A 24,511-nucleotide genomic window follows, 5' to 3' on the forward strand; every position below is an offset into this window, starting at 1 on the left:
TGTCATTTAGAAGGAAAGCATGAAATGTGATTGATATGATAGTTGATAGAAAGCGTGAGGATACGCGAGTGGGCGCGAGGATTAGGACGCGCTTGGTGGATGATTGATCGCTCGACATAGTCGCGATCCTGTTGGCCTTATGTCCGAGGTCGTTAGTCTGTGTGCGCAGTAGATATTCGGACACATGCCGTCCGCCAGGGCATATGTGGTGAGTTATCCTCACGAGGTTTCTATCAACTATGAGGGTGCCCAATCTGGATGGATGTTGATACCCTTAGCGGATGGCAGGATATGATTATATTTGAGATACTCCTTACGGATGACAGAGTATGCTCTGGGCCTTCAGGCATGATGTTGAGACCAGATATCGGGTGTTGACTGTGCACAGTGGTCTAGTATGATGATATTATACCGAGATGTCAGTGATGATTGATGATTGTGATGTTGAGAAATGCATATGATTTCATTATTATTTGGTTACCTAATTATCGAGTGATCAATATGCATTATATATGGTTGCATTTGATATCATAGCATGGTCATGGTCGACATGCATCATGTGTCATATTTGAGAGAGAGTTATGATGATGGTATGATATGGAGATTTATTTATAAATTGTCAATGATTATATATTCTACCAGTTATGACATGACATGTTATCTATTTTTCATTTATGTATTATTGATGAACATCATATACTCATTCATGACATTATGCTCTTTCTGATTCATATTATCCAATACATGATTTACTCTTTATTTGACATCACTGATTCGGGGTAAGGTCTATTCACTGAGCCTTTTGCTCATGACTCTCTTTATTTCTTTTCTAACTCTCTCAGATACGTGGTATGTGATAGCAACTTCAGATATCTTGAAAAGATATTTTAGAGCGATGATGAAGTTAGCTATAGATGCGAGACGGTATAGATGATAATTTATATAGGAATTGAGTTGTACTAATATTTGATATTTGTACTCTGTTGTATTAGACGATGAATTATATAATACAGGTCGAATCATAGTGTATTTTTATATTAGTCATTTTAGTTGTATCTTGATGGTTTGTTGTGGCTTGTGTGGGTCCTACTAGATTATGTAGTGGTTTAATGTATATTATTGTGGACTGAAATATTCATATGTTAACAGGTTTATTTGGTTAATAATATGATTTAATTGGTGTTGAGTTATGTGATTATGGATATGTTAGCAGATAGTATTTGATGATGTCATGATTGTATGTGTATAGGAGAGTATCTGTGCGTGACGGGTTCTGCCCGTCATGTCGCGTGCGCCGCGCGTGTCGTGTGGGCACGTGGGCGTGCACGTGCCCGTGCCGGGCGGGGGCGTTACAAGTAGAGTTAGTTTGGACGGTGAAATCTCAACTATTTGAGGCCTTGAGGGTCGATTATTGTTGACCATTTTCTCCATTTAACTATACAATGCGAGGACTCTATGATTGCCATCTAATAAAATGGCCATCACAAGTGCTAGAGCACTAGGCTCTGATAGCCAAGGTGGAAAGGCATCTGGCTCGATGGAAGAGAGGCTGCCTCTTAACGACGAGCAGGGCCACACTAGTGAAGGCAACGCTGCCAGCAATTCCGGTGTGCTAGTTAGGCTACACCTAGTTGCCTTACTCAATCCTAGACACAATATCGCGCAAGGCAAGAAAGTTTTTATAGGACAATGGTTGGGGTAAGGGAGTACACTTAATCAACTGGGACACGCTCACACTTGCTAAAGAAGATAGGGATTTAGGTATCTGTCGCTTGAAGGTTAGCCACCCTAGGCAAACTACTGTTTACAATCCTAAACCAAGCCAACGCACCGTGGGTGCAGTTATTCCTAGCCAAGTATGGTAACCTTGATCTATGGTCACCTAGGCCCCATAAGTTTGCCTCATGGGTGTGGCGAGCTTTAACCAGGACGGCGGCAACAATCCGGCTAGGCTGTCACGTCCTCGTTGGCAACGGGCAAGTGACTGAGACAGCCACGGACACCCTAGCTATGCATGACGACATTCTAAAGGACGACCTCTCGGTAGCTGGCCTATTTGAGGGTTAATGGCCGCCGGAGCGACCGCTTCGAGCAGCGGGGTCAACCATTACGTTTGATATTGTCTTGCTCACTTTGGGCACTGCCACCACTACTGACACTTGGATTTGGTGGCCGCACCCAAAAGGAGTCCCTACAGTGAAGTCGATTTCTTCTTTCCTCTCCCTGTCGCTCTAGACTCGCTAGGAAGGATGACAATAGATTTGGAGTCTACCGGGAACACCAAGGGTTTGAACGTTCTATTGAAGCTAGCCTAGAATCAGTTGTCGACGAGAAGCTTTCTTCACACTATGACTACGGGGCCGGAGAAGAGCTGTGCACTATGCAACTTGTATAGTGAGACGAGTGAGCATTTGTTCTTCATGTGTGCATTTAGCAAAGAGGTTTGGCAAAGTATGCATGATATGCATGTGCAAGACTTTAGGGGGACCTTGAATTGGCTAACGACTGTATGGCACGTACGGAAGCAACGGAATCAGGTTGTGTTTGGTGGGACTCCAATGAACTAGCCAGAGCCAATGCAAGAAGAGTGACAAAATGAGTGGCACGTGAGGAAGGTGGATAGAGATTAACATGGACGACGCTTTTACTAGAGTGGCAACTTAAGGTGGTGCCAGTGCGGAGTGCGGTAGCTAGGAACGACAATGAAGGCTTAATATGGGCAATTTGGGAGCCTTGCTTTAAGGTCTTTGCGATCCATGCGAAAGTTTGGGCTATCAGGCTGGGGCTCCAGAGCGCCGAGCCGACGGAAGCCACCATCATTGAGACGAATTGCCTATAGCTTGCTAGGATTCTGAGAGGTGAGAAATCCAACCCTTGGCCTATCAAAAACCTCGTTAAGGAGTGTATTAGTACTCTGAGGGGCTTTCAGAATATCCGAGTTAAACTTGTGTACCATGAGGCAAACCAAGTCTTAGATTGGACTTTGCTCAAGGTAGCCTTAGATCTAGTGGGAGACATGGATTGGGCCGACTGGCCCGATCCCCCGTGATCTTTGTACTCTGTAGTTTAAGCTATTATATATTTATATCTCATCATTTTCGCATATACACACAGAAAAAGAAAGAAGTGCTGCCAAATGCTCAATTGGAGAAAATTCCTGCAACTGATATCGCAGGCGATCCTTTACCGTTTAAGACGAGTGCTCATCTAACGGTCCAGTTTCATTCTCCTCCGTTTAACCAACCAACTTTAGTAGAGTTGGTAGGTATCTTGCTCATGACCAAGGAGGTCATGAGTTCAACTCCAACCCAAACAATATTGTGGAGAAATTGTTTGATGGTTGGTAGTTTGGTGGCTTGGCTTGATTCGGTTGATGGCTCAGCAGTGCGGTTAGCTTGGAAGAACAGCTCGACAACGCAATGGCTAGGAGCAGGTCTCGACGGTGTTTGATTCGAAGCAATTGTTCGACGACGCATTTGGCTTAAAGCCTAGACTAGATAGCTAAAAAGCTCGGTTGAGCCTAAAGTGCCTCTGTATCTAGGAAGGGTTGGCCCTTTGTCCGGCCTTTATTTAGCCTTCGGGCTCGTGAATGATCAAAAAAAAAAAAAATTCATTCTCCTCCGTCTACCCTTTATACCTTCTCAGTCCAACGCCATTCTCTATTGTGATCACTATTCTTCTCCCCACGGCGGAGCAAAACCCTCGCCGATATCTAAACTTCTTCGGCGGCGTCGATGGAGGAGGTTGAAGTCGGCGGCGCAGACGATCTCGAGCGGCGAGTCATGGCGGTGGTCAAGGCTTCGGAGGCGCGCGGCGACCCGCTGCTCCTGCGAGCCGTCGAGGTCGGGCGATGCGTCCAAGAGAAGGGTCTCGCAATACCTAACCCCGAGCTCGCATCCGTTCTTGTTTCCAATCTCTGCTTCGCGCACAACACACCCTCGCTCTGGAAACTTCTCGACCAGACCATGGCTTCCCGCCTTCTTTCCCCGCTCCAAACCCTCGCTCTCCTCTCTCCAAGGTGGGGCTTTACATCGAATTGTAGTAGCTATTTCTTGGGTTTTTGGTTCTTGGAGGTGAGATTGGGGGTTTTCTTGATGGGTGTAGGGTGATTCCACATCGCTTGGCGCAGCCGGAGGCGTACAGGCTTTATCTGGAGCTTATGAGCCGGTATGCTCTGTCGTCGCCTTCGTTGGAGGCTGGGCCTTGCAGAGACAAGTAAGTTGGTGATTTATTTTTTTCTTTTCCTCTTATTTTTGAATCTTTCGATTTGTGTTTGAAACCAAAGATGAAAAAATAGATGCTTCTTTGTTTTTAAAAAATCCTAAAATTTTTATATGATTAATGGGGAGATATGCATGCTGAGGTAGGAATTTTATGTTTGTTGTGTAGCAATTTCTAAAGTGGGGTAGATTTTTCCAAGGCAATTTACTAAACAGTTGCTCTTAGAGACAAGTGATTGAGAACAGTGGCTAATTGGACTTGGTCTGGCCCTTGGGGAATTTCTAAGTGAGCGTGTAATGGCGTTCTTGTTGATCTAAAAATACTAGAAACAAGGATCTCATTATGTCTTGCCAGAAAGAGGAACAATTCTTTTGAGTTAAAGATCTTGAGAGGACTGCCAACCAATCTGGGGTTTTAGATAAAATAGTATACTTATTCTATTTTCTAGTATTTTCATAGTAATTTCAAGCATTCTTTCACATGAATACGGAAACTCTCCTTATGAGTTTGCAATTTTTTTCAACTTTTCTGATTTCCTTTAAAACTGTATTCTTGACTGCAACAACTCCTTTTTACTGTTTGTTCTGTTATAAGGATTACATGATTTCGGTGAGGTATTTGTTGAATTCTTCATGCATATTATCACCTAGAAGATTTTTCTTGGTTATTTTGCCCCATACCTTGGACCTCTGTTAGCTACCTATATCCATATCAGAACTGTTTAGCTAAACTTTAGCCACTACCTGACATTTGAAACTTTACTAATCTTGGGTACAAAAAATGCCCAAATGAAAGCTTTAATAAGTGATAAAGCAAAAGACTGGCTCCATTATTATCTTATTCTTGCATCAGTGGAAGAGCACCTGTTTTAGTTTTATTATCAGGAAAATATAAATTCTGCAGTTTTCAGTAGAATACAGCCTATAACACTGTTATATTGTTGACAGTGCTGTTTGATCCTATCAGGGATTAGTGAATTTGACACTTGGTTTAGATCCATATGTGAGATAAGGAGGTTAAGGTAATCATCCTATTCTCCAATTGCAAAATTTAGGGCACCTTTCATTAAAGAGAATCATGAGAAGATCTTATGTAACCATCTCCTATTGAATTAACTTTTGGGTCCTTGATCTTTTTAATGTTGGGACTTGGGAAGATCTTCCATGTAGGTCAAAGATATATTATATGCTCGGCAAACTTCAGCTGCTACTATTTGGCTTTTACCATGGTTCTTAGTTTCGGTCGATCCCGAGTGGGATCGGCCGAAACGGATCGAGATCGGCTAATAGATTGGTTTCGATCGGGTATCGGCCGGATCGGCTGATACCTGATTTGTTTCGGGTCGGGATTGACCGATACAAGAGAGAAAGAGAGGGAAAGAGAGGGAAGAAGAGAGAGAGGGAAAGAGAGAGAGATGGAGCAAGAGAAAGGGAAAGAGAGGGAAAAAGAGAGTGAGAGAGAGAGAGAGGGAGAAAGACATAGAGTTTGTGGGTTGCAGCAGTAAGAGGGAGAGGGAAGAAGAGAGAGAGGGGAAGAGGAGAGAGAGAGGCATGGAGAGAAAATAAAAATTAAAAAACTATGTTAAAGAGGGAAATAGGTGGTAGTCGGTGAGGGAGAGGGAGAGTTTTTAAGGGAGAGAGTCAGTAAGAGAGATAGTTAATTAGGAAGAGAGTTTGATAAGAGAGAGTTAGTGGGAGAGAGTTTAATAAGAGAGAGTTAGTGAGAGAGAAAATTTGGAATTAGTGGAGAGAAGGTAAGAATTTTTTTAAATTGGTGTGGGAGAGAGAGAGTGAGTGGTAGAAAGGGGGAGAAATAGAAATTGAGAAAATAGTATATATTTTTAGTTTTTAGACTTTATATATGAATAATTTATATTTATATATTATTATTATTTTCTAAAAAATTAAGAATTTTTCTATATTTTAAAAATTATTTTAAAATACAGACCGATACGGACAACCGATACTGCCAATACGGTCGATACACATCGTTTTTTCAGACGGCCGATCCCGATCCCGGTTCTGATATTTGGAACCTTGCCTTTTACCATACTAATATTTCTCTCCTAAAATGCTCTTCATCTCATTCTCTCATCCCCTAATTGTACATGTATTTACTATTTGTCATTTTCTTAGTACATTTCTATTGCATACCAGCCTTGCCAATTTCTATAATTGCTGATATTCTTGCAGGATAACAAAATCTATCTATGATGCTTTGCAAATTTCACATACTTATGGGGTGCACCAAATGGATTTGGGACATGCTGTGGTTTTGTTTTTCTTAACTGTTATCACAAGTTTAATTGATTGCACACTTGAAGACTGTGGGTTGCCATTTGTATCTACAGATGAGCATCACAATATGTATACTAATGGAGGACAAAAAACTATGGATTTAGATGTCAAAGGAAGTCTAAGTGATAAGAGAAATGAGCATCGTGAACAGCTCCGTAGAACTAATACTCTTATGGCTCTAGAGGTTGTTCAGAAGATGACAGCAAATAGAAAGACCCAGGTTTTCCTTCGTCTTGTGCACCTGAACATGTATGCACTATGTTCTCTCATCCATTCTTTCCCCTTATAATATCTGAAATAATTTGGCGATCTAATGCTTATACCTCATTTTCTGCAGTAATTTGTAAAATGTTTTGTATGCCAAGAAACTTTTACGTCTTAATATAATTGCATATGCTTAACTATTACTGAATAAAGGAGGAGGCAACACATTTTCCTTAATTGGCTGAGATAGAATACCCCATGAAAAAGAAGCTAGATGATCTACATGGTGTCTGTGAGATGCAATAATCTGAATTTAAACGAGGCACCTATTTACTTCTTAATTGACACTCTCAGTGAAGATTTGTAACTTATGGGCTATATGGAACTCTAATGTTGGCACACATACTATTGAAATTAATGATGCTTGCGGATACGCTGGACAGTAGTGAGATCCACCTACTTTTTACATTTTGTTGAAGTAGATAGCAAGTGGCAAGAACAATGCGCCCTCTAAGATGATAAAAATAAACAGGTAGGACCTGTCTAAGGAACACTTCTCTATTGACATTTCAAGAATTGCAAAACACAGTTAATAAATTATCATTATTCATCCCATAGAGAGGATCATAATTGCCACCATACAGTTGAGATGTTTCTCATAGGAATAAAATAGAATGATAAGCATAAGAAGCTTGTTGGTTGTTGCCACTTTACATCAGTTGAAAATTTTGTTTATCATATTAGATCTGCCCAAGTTTGTTCATGAGCTTAAGTTTTAAAGTTCCTTGTATTGTGAAGGAATTTGCAGTGCATTTATCAGAGGACCTCTGCCAAGGAGCTTACTGACAATTTTGTTAGGCCTAACTCAATGGTTTACTTCAGAAACCGAAGTTTGTTGAAGTTAATAAATGTGCATCGCTGATTTTAACATACACAAATCATCTTAATTATGATTATCATCTTCTGTTCCTAATATGATAATATCTACATTCTGTTTAATAGGATACTTGAACCTCCATTTTCTGCTATCCTAGTTGAAGCTGTTGTCTCATTATGTAGAGCTTCTCTTTCTTTTTTCTTTTTTTTCCACTAGTAAGCTGACCTGTTGACATGTACTGGCTTCATCATGTTAATACTTAATGTGATGATGCTTGCTCTTCTTTAAGTTCCAAGAGAAGTGAATTCTTCATGTGCCACATCTTGCCTTCAAATTATGCTTTCAAAGTTTACTGTATAAAGTTTCCACTTATTCCTAAGGGATCTGCATTACATTCATCTGAGAACCTTCCAGATGCACGCTAATGAATCACTCTTGCTAGGTTAGGCCTGGAAAGTTTAATGGTCTACTTCAAAGACTGCAGTTTATTGAAGCTAACAGATCGGCATCAACAACTTTAGTTTCTGCAAACAATATAGTAGATAACTTGTTTGCAGATGTTCAGAAAGCTATGAGTGTAGAATATCAATTAAACAAGCGTGAGCTTCTTGGAGTTCTGGTGGATATTGGCCCATTTAGTTCACTTCTGTGTCACCTTTCTGGAGCTGGTAAAACTGCTTGTTGGATTTCTTTTGATATTTTTATGGAGAATGCAATGGATGGGAAAAATCTCCATGCAATATCTGCGATTGAAATACTTACAGGTCCTGGTAAATCAGTATTTGTACATAATCTCCATTTGCTTATTGTGTTTTTAGATCTATTCTTACTTGGTTTTGACAAACAGAATTGGTGAAGACGCTCCAAGTGATTAATCAGGCAAGCTGGCAAGAGACATTTCAAGCTATTTGGCTTTCATCTCTTCGACTCATCCAACGAGTTGAGATAATTCTGTCTTACTCTAAATTTTATTTCTTTAGATCTTAGACAGTATTTCAAATATTCAATTAGATTTCTCTTTTCATATATTCTAGGATAGAGAGCCTTTGGAAGGTCCTATACCACACCTTGATGCAAGACTATGCGTATTACTAGCTATCATCCCCTTGGCTATTGTTCCTCTTGTGAAGGAAGAGAGCGAGATGCTTGGAGCTGAAGGAAACAAAATTTGTTCTAGAAAACAGGGATTAATATCTTCTCTTCAGGCTTTAGGACAGTTTTCTGGGCTTATTTCACCTCCTCCATCAGTGGTAAATGCAGCTAACAGTGCAGCTACAAAAGCAGCAGTTTTTGTTTCTAATTTCAAGACCGGGGCCAGTAATCTTAACATTGTTGGTCGCACTGATTCTTCTGCAAGGGCAGGTTGTCTCGCTTTATAAGTTTGACTTATCTCTGTTCTCGTATTATCATAAGCAGGGGTTGTAGCACTTAGCTCACATGATAAGCTAGAATTATGTCTTTCTTTGCTTGTAAATTCTAGTACTAACTATCAGTAAAACTATGGGTGCATTGTTGTTCTTCACCTAGACATTACCTATGGCAAAAGAGTCTTTTAATGGATTTGTGTTGGGTAACTTGTTTGCAGTAAGGTATATATATCCTGTATAAACCGATATTATACATGACAAAATAATTCATGGTGCACCTCTATTTGCCTTGATTATTTTGAACAGGTTGACGTTAGATGGAGAGGAATGAATAGAAACATATTAGTTCCATCTTTTTGAATTTTGACTGAGAATAATTTGTTTTGGTAGAAGCTAGTAAATTTCACCAGTTTTATGCTAGTTTTGTTTAGTTTTGGTTGGTTTCACTTGGTTCCAGGAAATTACTAAAATCGGCTATACCCATAAGTTCATGCAAAACTGACCAAATCTGAACCAAAATAGCTCAAGAAACTAATTACTGGTCTCTTAGCTCTCCCTCAAATCTTTACTTATTGACTGAAAAATACTCTTCATCCTCCTTTATGTAATTTCTTGCGTAACCTACATGTTATCACTGGAGACGTAAAGAACAGGCACACATACAAGCCACTAATCTTTTGTCTCTCAATGCCTCCCCATTTGATTGAAATCCCTCATCAGCATTTGTGCATTGCATGGCCTTTATTTGAATGCTAATTTATCCATCTAAATCTATTCCTATGTGGCCTCTCTTTTATCTGTGCTACCCAAACTTATCTTTGGCACAATTATATCTTTTTCAATCATTTTTTACAACCTCATTTCTCTTTGACATCTCATCTTAGTGACACTTGACTTTGTGTACATAACTCTATATTTGCTCAACGTTTCAATCTTTTAAAACTGCCAATCTTGTGTTGTCCTCTAACATATAATGTTTTCAGTTCAACGGGCATATCATGATCACATAACATAGGAGAAGCACGTTTTAGTCATCATGTTAACATGATATCTAAAATGACAAAAATGATCCCTCTTATGTACATCTTATCTCTTAAATTAATTATTTCTCTATCTTTTATGTCCTGATTTACCAAAAGCACATTCCATATAAACAATCTTAGAACTACTTAATTGTAAAAGCCTTTATGTTCTGAATTTCTTGTTTCATTATTCATACTTCCTGCTTAGTCTTCAACACAGTCTTAGATTTAATTAAATATAAACAATGTCATAGACAAACAACATACACCACATAATCGATGCAAACAACCGGATAGCCTTTTCTTGTATGTGAGCTTTCCTGACTTGTCTACGATGCCTTTTCGTGTTGATGTTGAACCACTTAGGCTAGCATTCTCTATGTAATATACCCACCAGAAATGTAGGTAGAGTTTTTTTTCTGTATCATTGTAGTGAAGTACCAATTGACAATGTGCTGAAGTGATAACTTATTTTTCAAGCTTCCTAGTTATCTCCTAGATGCTTCTGGGATGAAACACTGTGTTTCTTTTTTCTTTTCTTTTTTGCTTTTTTCTTGGGGTCTCACCATTGATTTGCTGTTGCAGTTGGGACTATGCTGCATCTTATAGTTGAAGCCTGCATTGCGAGGAATTTGATCGATACTTCTGCTTACTTCTGGCCTGGTTATGTGGTTCCATGTGTACCTTCAAAAGACCCTACACTAACTCAAGAATCTCCCTGGTCGACCTTTATGCAAGGAGCTCCACTTACTGGTTCACTTAAAAATGCTCTTATGGCAACTCCTGCTTCAAGGTACTAAACAATGAAAGTGCATTATTCCCTTATTAGATTTTCGGAGTGCATTTTGCTTTTTTGGTGATTGTTATTTTTGTTCCTTGTGTATATTATTCCAGTTTGCTGTTTTAGTGTGGCAGAACTGGAGAAGTTATACCATATAGCATTAAATGGGTCAGAGGAGGAAAAGTCGTCTGCTTCAAAGATACTGTGTGGTGCATCCCTTGTTCGTGGCTGGAATATTCAGGTAAACTCATGTAATTTAACTAATTTTATGTCCACTTCCAATATTTCCTTACTTATAGTTCTTTTAACATGGAGATAAGTTATTATCCTCCTTTTCTTCATATTTCTGCTTCCGGCCAATATTTATCTGATGATTTGCCTCGGCCATCTCCGCTCGTTCTTGTATTTTTGTGGAGACTAGAGTACTCCATATAGCTTCCTGCAGTAACTGTATACATTTGTCTTTTACCTTCCGTAGCTTGATTTTTGTCAAATTTTTTTTTGTCATCCGCATATCTAATTCTTTCTATATTGTTATTAGGAACATGCAGTGCATATTGCAGTCAAGCTACTGTCTCCTCCTACGCCTTCTGATTCATCAGTACATGGAATTGGGAGCCATTATATTGGTCACATGTCCACGCTAAATGCTGTATTATTAAGTATTTCTTGCAGTGATAGTGTCCATATTCTCTCTCTATTCGGCATGGTAACTAAAGCACTTTTTTTGTTCATTATCAGCGTTATTGTCATTACTCATTAGTTCATTAGCTGTGTTGCATACTTGCATAATATTTTATTTTTCATGGAGAAATCTATTTATTTGATCATTGTTTCCAAAATCTTCTACCTTACTACCTAGGCACTTGCCTTAGACGAAATATAACTAGGCTCCACTTAAGTGGGTCTAGGTTTTAGTGTATAGGTTGACTTTGCAATTTCAAAATAGTTGTATTGTTGGTAAATTAGTGGATTCTAATGACTTAGTATGGTTCTTATTGGAATGCATTTTATATTTTCTTTAGACCATTTATTAATTATATCTTTTTTTTCTAACTAGTATACTTTAATTTCTTTATTTTGGCTAAATTGTACTTACATCCCCCTAAACTATGATATTATATCACTTGCAATAATGGTTGTGTCGGTGGCCACGTGTCGATCAACACTTTCTGTTGTGCCACTAGCACGTATTTAACATATCTTTAATAAAAAAAATTAAGATATTTAGAGATGTTTTTAGGTCTTCGACATGTTAATATTTAGTTTTTGATTTAAACATATATATTAAAACCTATATTATAGTGTTTGGTTTTCAGATTATTTTTGTAAATGACCTATTTTATTAAAGATAAAGTAGTAGTCAAATATAAATATTATTTAACACATAATATGATTAAATGCATTAATTAAAACTAATATTAATGATTTGACACTCCATAATATGATTGAATACTCTATAATATAATTTATATAATAATATTTAATATATAATATTAATTGATAATAGTTAAATAATAAAACTAATATAAATTTGAATGTAGAATGACTTCATTTGATGATTAATAGATATAGAAAAAAATTATAAAAAAAAAGACTCCATATCGGCACAGAGATAGGCACGACCATCCTTGATTACTTGTACCTCATAATGGGGGAAAATGGTAGCGTCAAGACCATAGTTTTCAATTTCGGCCGATCCCGATTGGCTGGTTTCGGCCTGTGTAGGTGGCTGCAAGCCACCTGCAGCAGCAGCAGCAGTAGGGAAAGATTAAAAAAAAAAGAGGGTTAGAGAGAGAGAGAGAAAAATAGAAAAAATGAGAAAGTGAGAGAGAATGGATACTTCAGACTAACAGTTAGAGGGATAGGAAAGAAGAGAGGGAGGAAGAGAGATTTTTACTTTTTAGGCTTTATATGTGAGTAATTATTATTTCTTATTTTTTTATAATTTTTTCTAAATTTTTAGAAATTTCTCAACATTTTTAATAATATTTAAAATTTTATTTAATTAAAATAGTTCGATCCTATACAGGCGGCCGATACGTATCGTTTTTCCGGACGGCCGATCCCGATATCGATTTTTGGAACCTTGGTCAAGACCCTTTGAAATATTCAAATGTTTCAAAATAAACCTTCCCGCAGTCTATCATTTGGTTTTCCATCCGAAATGATCGTGCGAGTGCCACAACTATTTTTCACTCATATTTGTGCATAAACTGCCCTTTTCTTCTTCCTCATATTTACACCATACTACTCTCCTTCCTCCCAATTTTTGTGATCTTCTCTTCTCACATTTTCCTCTCCAAATAGCAACACCTGTTGTGAATATGGCTTCTTTTCCTCTCCTTCCCCACATTTTCTTCTCATGCTAGTTGGCTGATCTATGTTAAGGGATTATTTTTTGAGTTTATTACTACAATATTCTCCATTATTGTTTGATTTCAAGTACTTTAGCATTAGACTTGTTTCATTCTCAACCAAAACTTTCCACTTCTTGAAAACATCAAATACATTTGATGGGACTTAGATTTTTGTTTATTTTTGTTTATTTCAGATGTAAATTTTTATTAAATTTGATTTTAGAGTATCCGGTTTGGTTAAAACTCCTAAAAATCTAAGAGATTCTATTGTAAATTTGTTTTGAGGTGAGTTTGTTAGCATTTGATTGCTTTTTAAGTTAAAACTTAAAAGAGTTCTAGTTTAGTTATATATTAAGTTAGGAAATATTTGAATAAGATTAATTTATGATTTGATGTAATTTCCTTATCTCTATATAGATAGGTGATGGAAATTCCGAAAAAAAAATGAAAATTTGAGAAATATTTTTGTGGAGGATTCCGCATTTATCCCCCTTTCCCTTCTCTCTTTTCTCCTACTCGCTTCTTCTCTCTTTTGTGGTGGATTCCATCGTTCCTTTGCCCCCCATAAATGTCTTTGTGATCATGGTGCTTGTCGTTCCCTTGTGAAGCTCACTTTCTTTTTCTTTCCATAGACACGATCTTTGCAAAACTCTAGATTCACTTACTTTAGCTCTATAAGTTTTCTATTGGAATGCATGATCTTCATTCATTTCTCCCTCATGTGTCCCAAGTCTATAGTGCCATAACATTATATCTGCACCAGACTCTACAAATGAGATCGAACTCATTATGCCTTCTCACATAAAATGTGCGCTCTTTCTTGCTGAGGGCTACCGCTATAGACTCTCTTGTGATTTCCCATGAATCACTAGTGAAGTGAGTCGTATGACCTACAGTTGCTAGCTGTCCGACAGATATGAGGTTTTTTTTAAAGGTTGGGAATATTCCTCACATCGATTTATTTTAGAACTAAGCTTTTCCCATATTGATCCGGATATCTCCTTAGCCAATGATACTGCAAGACAGTGATGGCCGTGCTAGTGGCACGTGCTGTGCCGTTCCGCCATCGGCACGGGGCGTGCCAGTGGCACGCCCCCCGTGCTAGTGGCACACATTTATAATATTTTTAATAAATTTTTTAGGATATTTAGAAATATTTTTTAGTCTTTGGTATGTCAATATTTGATCTTTTATCTAAATATATGTATTAAAATTTAGGGATTTTTATAAATCACACCGTACATTTTGCCTATTTTATGATTCGCACTTCGTCTTTGGGGATTTTATAACACGGTCCCTCATTTTTCTTATAATGTTCATTTAACACTCTGAGTTAACTTAACATAACCATAATCAAACTGAATGATACCAGAAAGAGAATATTCTATTATAATCTACTATGTAATTTATAACATTCTTAAATTACCCTTGTACTTATCTCTAATTTTATTCATAACATGAACATCCATATTTGTTGCTTTTTCTCAAACTATGGAGAACATCACCTAAATGCCAAGTCAATCTTAGAACTTCCAAACTCCAAGCCACGAAGGTTTTGTTGCTTGTGACCTCAAAAATGAGGGGGAGATGAAGAAAATTTGGGGAAAGATGGAGAAAAAAAGGGTTTGAGCTAGAGAGATAAAGAAAAATAGGTAAAGTTGGGAGAAGCTTCTAAAGCTTAGAAAAATCTCTAAACTTTAAAATCTACATTACAATATTTTATCTTTAGATTATTTTTGTAAATAACCTATTTTATTAAAGATAAAACAACAGTTGAATATAAATATTATTCAACACATAATATGATTGAATACATTCATTAAAATTAATATTAATGATTAAACACTCCATAATATGATTGAATACTCTATAATATAATTGAACACATAATAACATTCAATACATAATTGATCATTCAATATATAATTGATAATAGTTCAATAATTAAAACTAATATCTAGTTGAATGTAGAATGACAAGGATGATCAAAGACTTCATTTGCTGGCACAAAAATAACACCGGAATGTTGTGTTAAATATTGTCGATATTCTTCAAAACTCATCCACTGATAATATTGCTCGTTATAACATCTCACACAGTCTTCATACAAATAAGAATTTTGTAATTCTTCGATGATATGATATGAATATTGAATATGCACGGAAACGACCGGCACAGGCACAAGCATAGACACACCATAAGCATATATAGATTGTGGATATGAAGTATAATAAGGGTGTTGCGGCTCTGGTATGTGTGATTGATATGATGGTAATGATGATGAACTCATATCATCCTATGGGCGCACCTCTCCTAATGTCCTGCTACCTATAGACTCAAGTTCTTCCCTCATCTGACTGTAATTATATTGAGCTTGAGATGGTCTTTTTTGTTTCTTCTGTCTCTGATAAATTCGGTTTTGTGGTTGTCTAGGTCTGGCAAATGAGTTGTCATTCTAATTTTAAAAAATGACAAATAATTTGTCATTTCAAAAATGGCAAATAAGTTGTTATTTCAAAAATGACAAATAAGTTGTTATTTTAAAAATGACAAATGACAAAAGTTAATTGATGGAAATAAGAAAAAGTTAAAAAAAAAGGTTTCACATATCATATCATGGTTGTTAAGAAAATAAGTAAAGTTGATTTGATAAAAATTAATAAAAATAGAAAAATTTTAAAAAAATGTCTCTACATTGGCACATGACTGGCACAAGGCTGTGCTAGACGACACGTGGTCGTGCCGGACCGGCACGCACACGTGCCGATCGGCATGGCTCGGCATGGGGGTGTGCCACTAGCACACCCCGTGCCAAGTGCTGTTGCCTTTACGGCATGGCCATCCTTGCTACAAGATTCTCCATCTCCTAGATAGACACGTCCAAAATCCTCTGGACGTAATTGCTAAGAGTATCTAATGTGGCCTTGGGACAAGGAAATATGCTGATACGGAAAATAGTAAAGAGGTACCTAGATCCACCCTAGAAGAAAAAATAGGGCCTCCATAAATCTCTTTATCTGCCTCCAAGTATCATTTTTCATACTAGCATGGCTAGATAGATAAGAAAAATAGAAAATAACCCTCCAAGTCATAGGGGAAAGAAGATCAAACTCACATAGATTGTGGAGGCTAAAGGAAGTGGGATATCTATCACAAAAAAGACAAGAAGGGGAATAGGGATAAACGTTGAATCCTCCACAAAAATATTATTTCTCAAATTTCCATCTCTTTTCTTCTGGAATTATCATCATTTCTATATATATAGATGAGGATATTACATCAAATCACAAATTGATCTCATTTAGATCTTTTCTAATCTAATGCATAACTAAACTAAGATTTTTTTTAACTTAAAAAATAATCAAATCTTAAAAAACTTACCTCAAAACAAACTAACAATTAAATATCCTGGATTTTTAGGAGTTTTAACTAAATTGGACACTCTAAAATCATATTTAATTTTTGAGATAAAAATACATCCGAAAATAATAAAAAAAATAAAATTCTAATTTCCATCAATATCCTTCGCGGTAGTTGCATGGAAAGAGGCTTCAGAATCTATAACCCATGATTTAGCCTGTCCATCTAAAGATAAAACCAAAGTGTCTGGATCAAGGTTTTCAGAGATATTTACCGAAGGGCTCACGGTAGCATGTGCAGTGACATCCATTTGATTTTTGTAGGTTTTGCAATTGCGCCTGATGTGACTCTTCTTGCTACAATGTTAATAATCGTCACTTGTCTTTAGCAAATTTGGACCTTTCGTGATTCTTTGATCTGCTCGTGATTCGCCTTTGCTCTCCACATTGAGAGCTGTCTTTACTACTACACTCGATGTCTTTCTCCAAATCGTCTCACTAATTAGAACACTTATTATATTATCATACTTTAGATTAGATGATCCTGAGAAGTTGCTAAAAAACCATAACTAGGTTGTTCCAACTCTCTGGTAGGGATGGCAAAATCAACAGGGCAAGCATCTTGTCATTGAATTTAATGTCGATCGAGTTCAATTGATTTGTGATAGCATTGAACTCTTTCATATGTTCTGCGATAGTTCCACCTTCAGCCATCTTCATGTTAAGCAGCTTTTCATCATGAAAACTTTGATCCACGCTGATGGTTTCTCGTACTTTTTGGCCAATGAGGTCATCAAACCTGAAGTTGTCTTTTCAAAAATATTAAAAGTCATCAATGTTGCCAGAGAGAAGAGCACTGTTTCAAGTGTTTTTTGATCTAGAACTTTCCAATCCGCTCCTGTCCTTCAACTTTCTCTCCTTCAACTTTCTCTCTTTTCCTCCGAGCAATAGATGGAGATCTCTTTAATAAAGATAATTTTTAATCTGCATCGTCCAAAATCCACAGTTTGTTCCAGTGAACTTCTCAATTCTCAACTTTCCGTCTTCTATGGCTCCTACTTGATCTATAGCATTGCTTTGATATCAGTTGTTGGGAATATCACCGAAGTCTAGGTGAACGGATTAAGAAGAAAATTCAAAAACAATCTCACAAGAGACATAATATTATTACGTGGTTCACGCAATATGGACTACATCCAAAGAGATCTCATTGATTTTACTATGTAGATCACATGAGGAGAAAATATAAGAGAGAAATTACTCTCAACCCAATCCAAACACTCATGTTTTTTCTCTTTTTCTCTCTTTGCATGACTCACATTTGCACCTCCAACCCTTTACAAGGTCTTACAAACTTTTGTATTAAGCTGTGTTGTGAGTTGTGAGTTGAACCCCTAGCATCCCCTCATATATAGGCTTTCATAGAGAGGGGATGTGGGAGTCTCAATATGATTAGGATAAACCATAAATGGTAGATATTCATTTCCTAAGGATAATCTGCAACGGAAAACCTCTAATTGAGAATCCTAATTAGATTAGGAGTCCCAAATATTCCTAAGGCCTCTTGGATCTAATACAACAACTTTGGTAAGTCCGAGTCCGATTAGGTCTCTAGGTCTCTATTCCATAACAATTCCCACAAAGAAGAACAATCAAGATATATTTCTCACATTGTCACTACAGTTCTGTTCAGACATACATGATACATGATGCTAATATCTGATGTAAACCAATGCTTTGATCTAGTTCTCTTATTTGGAGAGTGTCTTTCATGGTATAGATATACTACATGATTAATCTCTTCTTTTTTTGTTTTCTCCTATTTGTCTGGACCAGTGTTACTGGAATACCTGTGCTTAAATCCCTCTCTCTCTCTCTCTCTCTCTCTCTCTCTCTCTCTCTCTCTCTCTCTCTCTCTCTCTCTCTCTCTCTCTCTTGTGGCTGCACAAACACATACAGAGACATGCTCTTTATATATGTATATGTTATCTTTTCACTGGGACAAACCAATGCTGTCTTACCACAGGTTCCAGAAGTTGCTGCAGTTTTGATGCCGCTTTGTGAGGCTTTTGGGTCACTGACACCATCCAACCATAGATCAACCGCTTCTGAAGAGAACTCTGTTTATTCAGTCTTCTCATGTGCATTTCTCTTTCTTCTTCGCTTGTGGAAATTCTATAAACCACCTCAGGAGCATTGCATAGCTGGTCGTGGAGGCTCAGTCATGATGGAGCTCACTCTGGACTATCTCTTGTTAATGCGAAATAGTCGCATTGCTTTGCAAAGTTCATCTGCCTCTAATAGAAGTAACAATATTACGGATCAATTTTATGCAGCAAGTCAGCCAGTTTATATAGACTCTTTTCCAAAGTTACGGGCTTGGTACTTCCAAAATCAAGCTTGCATAGCCTCAACTCTTTCTGGTCTGTGCAACAAAAACCCGGTCCACCAAGTTGCAAATAAAATTTTGAATATGATTTATCGGAAAATGAACAAAGGGGGAATAGTGTCTGGTAACCCTTCATCAACTTCCAGTAGTAGTGTTAGTGGGTCACCTGTAAATACGTCAGAAGATGCTTATCAAAGGCCAATGGTTCCTGCATGGGAGGTTTTGGAAGCAGTTCCTTTTGTTCTTGAAGCTGTTCTTACTGCATGTGCCCATGGAAGGCTTTCATCTCGGGACTTGACGACAGGTTGAGAATTTATGTGGTATTTTATTTTTTTTTCATAATTTTTATGTGCAACCTTAATTCTTATCTTTATCTGGTTGTCAAGTTAGCAATTATATTATTGTACTTGTCCTCTCTGTTTTATCTTATCATAAAATATTTTTTATCAAACTTAACAGCTTCAGGTGGGTGTATCATTAGATTTAGTTACCTTGAGATGATAACTAAATGACTAATTCTTCTATTGATGTCAGAAGATGAGATAGAATAATTTGATCAGTCTAGCAAATAAACCAGTTTTTGGTGCATTACCTGTGATATGATATCTTTAGAATCTTATCTGAAGGTAATTAGAGTAACCACAGTGATAGAAGGCAAATAATAAAGCCTCTTATGAAGTATTAACTGAAAATCTACCAATATTGGATGGATTTGTTTGTTTTTCTGGTTATTACATACAAAGATAACATTTTTTGCATTAGCTACCAGGGCAAGTTATGCCCTGTGTAATGAGCTACAATATTGGAGGGTTAAATGTGAGGAAGAGCGTTTCTTTGTTGTAGTTTGTTTAGAGGTTATGAACAGAAGGCGAATCTGAAGTACAGGCCAATCATGCAGCTCAGGCTACGGACAAATTGCAGCCTGCAGGAATTTTTTCGTAAAGCTACTCATGGAAACAGTAAGCCAGCTCAAGTTTAGATTCCTAGGCTTGTCTATGTCAAAAGAAGAGCTAAATTGACATTCCTGGCTGTCTCGGCCACTCAAGCTCGTGCTTCATTGTTGTATTGTCTTTAGCTGGTGGAGTGTGGTTAACATAAAGGAAGGTCCAAGGTTGCAACCATAGGAAGTAAATGCTCTTGTTGGCCAAGGATGAACTTCTCCTTTAGGTTTAGTGAACCAAGGTGCAGAGGTAGATAAAGTAGATATCACAAGATATTTATTTGTTAGAATTGACATCTATGGAGCAGAGGTCTGGAGAGCAGCTAAACAGTTGACTGGCTGATATTGACAAAGTGGATGGCAACTCCTCTGACCACCATACTGAGAATTTCATGGCACAGGGAGATTGACAGAAATGTATATGTGTTACTGGGGCAGAGCAGGTGGGATAGGCAGACAGCATAATGAATCAGGCCATTATATTAGAGATTTAAAGATCTAATCATATGGTAGCCATTAAGTATTGAATTAATGCTTGCTAGTCATGAGAAAAGTTTCTGCAAGTAATCTGTTTAATACAATGTGAATTACTATTATATTCCATTTCTGCAGGAACTATTTTCTGATATTTCTTTGTAGTTCTAATGAAAAAAAATGATAACTATTTCAGGTCTTCGGGATCTTGTAGACTTTTTGCCAGCTTCTCTTGCTACAATTGTCAGCTACTTTTCAGCCGAAATTACACGTGGCATCTGGAAACCAGTTCCAATGAATGGAACTGACTGGCCAAGCCCTGCTGCAACTCTTCTTTCAATTGAATCAGAAATAAAGGAAGTTCTTGCATCTGCTGGGGTTCATATACACAGCTGTTATCCACGTACACCCCACCATCCTATATGCTTCATCTATCTTTGCAATTCAAATTTGGTCAATGTCTCAATTGTTATCATAGTATTTATCATTCTCATTTATTTGTTACTCTCATTCAATTCTTCATTTAGAAGTTTTTCTTGATATACTAGCTCAAAATCAATCTCTTTTTGCTAACTTTGATTTTCCCCCACCTTTTACATAATAATTTGAAATCTCCAGAAAAATGATGTATCCAAATCTCGATGCAATGCTATTTCTTTTATTGGAATTTCATTGCTCTAATTGTTTGCAGAAATTGCGTGTATACTGTTGCCTGCGCTTCTCAACAGTGCTTAAATAATGTCAGGTCGCCTATATGTAGTTTTACACTTTTACAGCACTAGTGAAGTCCAAATTCACTTCTTTTTTCTAACTTTCTACATGTCTTGTTTCAGTTTTTAAAATGTTTTTCAGACTAGAATAATAAATGGTTCTAGTTATAGTTTTGTTGCTTTAAAACCCGTTTAGGAGGTCCTGTGCCACGTGCAAGTGATTGCTTCGATCAGATGTTGTTTCTCAATCTTGCCTGTGGTTGGTAAGGCTGAATTTGCACATCAGAAGCTACACACTTTTGCCTCTTATGGTGATCTCTTAGGATACTGCTTTAGGTTTCTCTCTTTCCGTGCAAATTCCTAAAATCTAACCATCATTTATTGGTTCTCGATGCATCTAAGGAACAATTAGAAGTGGATGTCAAGATGCTATATAATTATATATGACCCCAACCTAGCCCTTCAATTGGATATTTCATGGGATCGATAAACTTATAATTGGTTTTTATATTGCACTTTATATACATAGATGTAGTTTTCTAAATGCATGAAATCAAAAGACCCCTAAGGTTGTTTTAGTGATTGAGCAGCTTTCGATCGCTAGAAATTCTTAATTGCTGCTTAAATGTTTTTTTTTTGCATTTATTTTGTTTTCATTATTTTTCCTTTTTGCATTTATTTTGTTTTCATTATTTTTCCTTTTTGCATTTATTTTGTTTTCATTATTTTTCCTTTTTGCATTTAACTCATATTTTTCCTACTAATGAAATTCATATGTTTTTTTCTTTCTACACCCACTTTTTTCCCTTTCACTTCTTCATCTTTCTCAACTAGGAATCATAAATCTCTTAAGCTAACACATGGATTGCCATGCCGATTAGCAATTCAGCATATTTGGTACAAGTTGATACATATCATGTCAGTGATTTATTGATGCCAATGTGGGGAAATCAAAATACTCCTCCATGGTCACTCATACCAGTATCTGCCATTAGGAAGTGAGCATATTTTATTTAAACAAATCTAGTTTGGCCGTTTCTCTTTGGTGCTTGACTCGTATAAATTATATATCAAATTTTAGGAATCCAAGGGAAATTTCAGTTTTCCCTAAAAAGTTATTAGCCTCAACAAAAAGGATCTGAGAAATATTTATGAAACTAAAATCTAATAACATATGTTACACTAATATCTAGTGTTGAAAGACTAATTTAGTCCTTAAAATCTATTTTAAGGCTTTAGAGATGCTTAAAGGTTACTTTTTCGACATGTCAAGATTATTCAGTGTGGCAACAGTACACTGGCTCTGCATAACACATGTTAGTGATATGTACCATGTTGAATCAAAATTGGCGTGCCCATGTCACTGGCACAACAATCCTTGATCCAATAAAGCTTTAATGTGCTTCTGAAATTATACCATATTGGATGTTTTATTCGAAGAATCAAAGTTTCGGGCATAATGTATGATCTGAATGATTATAGTTGCATTTAAAAAGTAATAACAATTCTTAGTTTCTTACTAATATCTGTCTGTAAATGGTTTTCTTAAGCATTAGTGAGGACATCAGGATCAAGCTTTTTGTTTTTCTTTTTTCAAACTTTTTTCTATTCTCTTGCAGGTGGCATGCCACCAATGCTCCCATTACCGATGGCAGCACTTGTCAGCTTGACAATAACATTTAAACTGGACAAGAGCTTGGAGTACATCCATGGAGTCATCGGTCAGGCATTAGAGAATTGTGCAGGGGGTAGCTCCTGGCCAAGCATGCCCATCATAGGAGCCTTGTGGACACAAAAGGTCCGAAGATGGCACAACTTCATTGTTTTGTCATGCACGAGGTCTCCCTTCACTCGGGACAAGGACGCAGTTGTTCAGCTCATTAAAAGTTGCTTCTCATCCTTCCTTGGACCTTGTACCACTGGAGGTTCTCAGATTATGGCAAATCGAGGAATAATTGGGCTTCTGGGGCAGGCAATTACTGACCAAGGTGTTCGTCTTCCCATAGCACCAGGTTTTATCTACATCCGGACTTGTCGGACATTCCATGACACTCATTTTGTCAATGAGGTGATATTCAAGGTAGTTATTGAATGGGCTCAGAAATTAGCAAATGAATGGGCTTCCAGTGGGCCTGCCCGGTTGAAATCAGCACGGACATCACTAGCTGCTGCTGCATCTGGAGTGCAACAGGTGGCTATGCTGGGTGCAAACCTATTGTGTATTGCAGGAGGGAAGCTACTGGTCCAGGTGTTGTACGAGGAGACCTTGCCAACTGTGCTAATATCAGCTCGTGGGGAGCGGTTGGGTGCGGCTGGGCCAGTGTCTAGTATCCTGGAAGGGTACGCTATGGCCTATATGCTGATCTTGGCTGGGGCTTTTGTTTGGGGAGTTGGAGACAGCTCCCTCGCCTACACATCAGTGTATACTTCAAGGAGAGCCTGGGTGATTGGAATCCACATGGACTTTATGGCTGGGGTTTTGGAGGGAAATATATTGCTCGGCTGTGATCCAGCCACATGGAAGGCCTATGTATCATGCTTTGTGGGTCTGCTTGTGAAGTTTGCCCCAGCATGGGTGCCAGAGGTGAAGCTGGATACACTACGGAAGTTGGCCAGTGGACTTAAGGGTTGGCATGAGTGTGATCTTGCTCTGTCACTTCTTGAGCATGGGGGTTCGGCAGCCATGTCAGCTGTGGTCGAATCCATGTATTGATCAGATCCTTTGCAATCAACTGAGAAATTTCTGGAGCTGCCCAGTTGGATTGAATCCAGAAGTTTGATAATTTTTCTACGGACTTTGTCCATCTTACTAGGAATGGCCACATATATAGCTGTTATTTAGATGATCTCCCAAATGTGGGATGAGCCTAGGTGAAGGCTCCAATCTCCTGCAGGACTTCCTTCCCCTTTAGAAAGCAAAATGATCGGTGCATACCATCTGATTATGGTAGATGTGTTATCGATGAAACATGAAGTTGAAGGCTTTTCTAAATATAAATACTACAGGGGGTATGCGAAGCTGTGGCATCTTTATCCACATCCATGCATGAGATTTGCACAAATAATACTTTCAGGAAGCTCCGCCAAAGTGTTGGATCCGTCATTTTGGCAAGTGTAACCTTGGCGTCTACTAGCATCCAAGTGAGATAGTTTGCTCAAGCAGTGCATAATTGTTGACGTCTCAACTTTATTAGGATCTTGTTCTTTATTGTTAATCTTCTTTTCTTCTCTGGCCGGATGTGAAGGGACTAATGTGTCCCAAGGCATATACCATTAAAGTTCAATACCCAGGGATGGCCTAACAATATTGTCCTCAATCTACTTATGCATATTATGATGAAACCAATGAATTGCACGTTTCTTGGTGTAATAACAAGTTCTGCGTTGTTCATATATATTCTGGATCTGGAGGTAGCTGAGAGATTGTAACTTGCTGGATAAATTTTCATCTTTGCATCTTCATTTTGTGCACTGTTTGAACTGAAACTCTTCTCCAGTTTTCTCTAGTGA

The 24,511-nt window shown here is 37.6% G+C and overlaps 1 protein-coding gene across 1 annotated transcript; it reads left to right on the plus strand.

Moving 5' to 3' along the window:
• The first annotated feature begins 3,632 nt into the window (after nt 1-3,632).
• LOC140790852 (mediator of RNA polymerase II transcription subunit 33A-like) lies at nt 3,633-24,396 on the plus strand. Its single transcript, XM_073141147.1, has 12 exons — nt 3,633-4,018; nt 4,105-4,215; nt 6,414-6,767; nt 8,047-8,363; nt 8,447-8,538; nt 8,634-8,961; nt 10,574-10,781; nt 10,896-11,010; nt 11,311-11,478; nt 18,515-19,181; nt 20,488-20,694; nt 22,621-24,396. Exons 1-12 carry the CDS (start codon nt 3,735-3,737, stop codon nt 23,712-23,714), a joined length of 3,945 nt encoding a protein of 1,314 aa, XP_072997248.1. The 5' UTR covers nt 3,633-3,734; the 3' UTR covers nt 23,715-24,396.
• Nucleotides 24,397-24,511: the final 115 nt, after the last annotated feature.

This window comes from Typha latifolia, chromosome 6, assembly GCF_019914945.1.
Source record: "Typha latifolia isolate L0001 chromosome 6, TyphaL0001v2, whole genome shotgun sequence".
Lineage (NCBI taxonomy): Eukaryota > Viridiplantae > Streptophyta > Magnoliopsida > Poales > Typhaceae > Typha > Typha latifolia.

Coding starts and splice junctions, on each gene's coding strand:
- LOC140790852 (XM_073141147.1), top strand. CDS start 3,735: ATGGAGGAGGTTGAAGTCGGCGGCGCAGACGATCTCGAGCGGCGAGTC. Junction 4,019..4,104: donor CTCGCTCTCCTCTCTCCAAG/GTGGGGCTTTAC, acceptor TGATGGGTGTAG/GGTGATTCCACATCGCTTGG. Junction 6,768..8,046: donor CGTCTTGTGCACCTGAACAT/GTATGCACTATG, acceptor TTGCTAGGTTAG/GCCTGGAAAGTTTAATGGTC.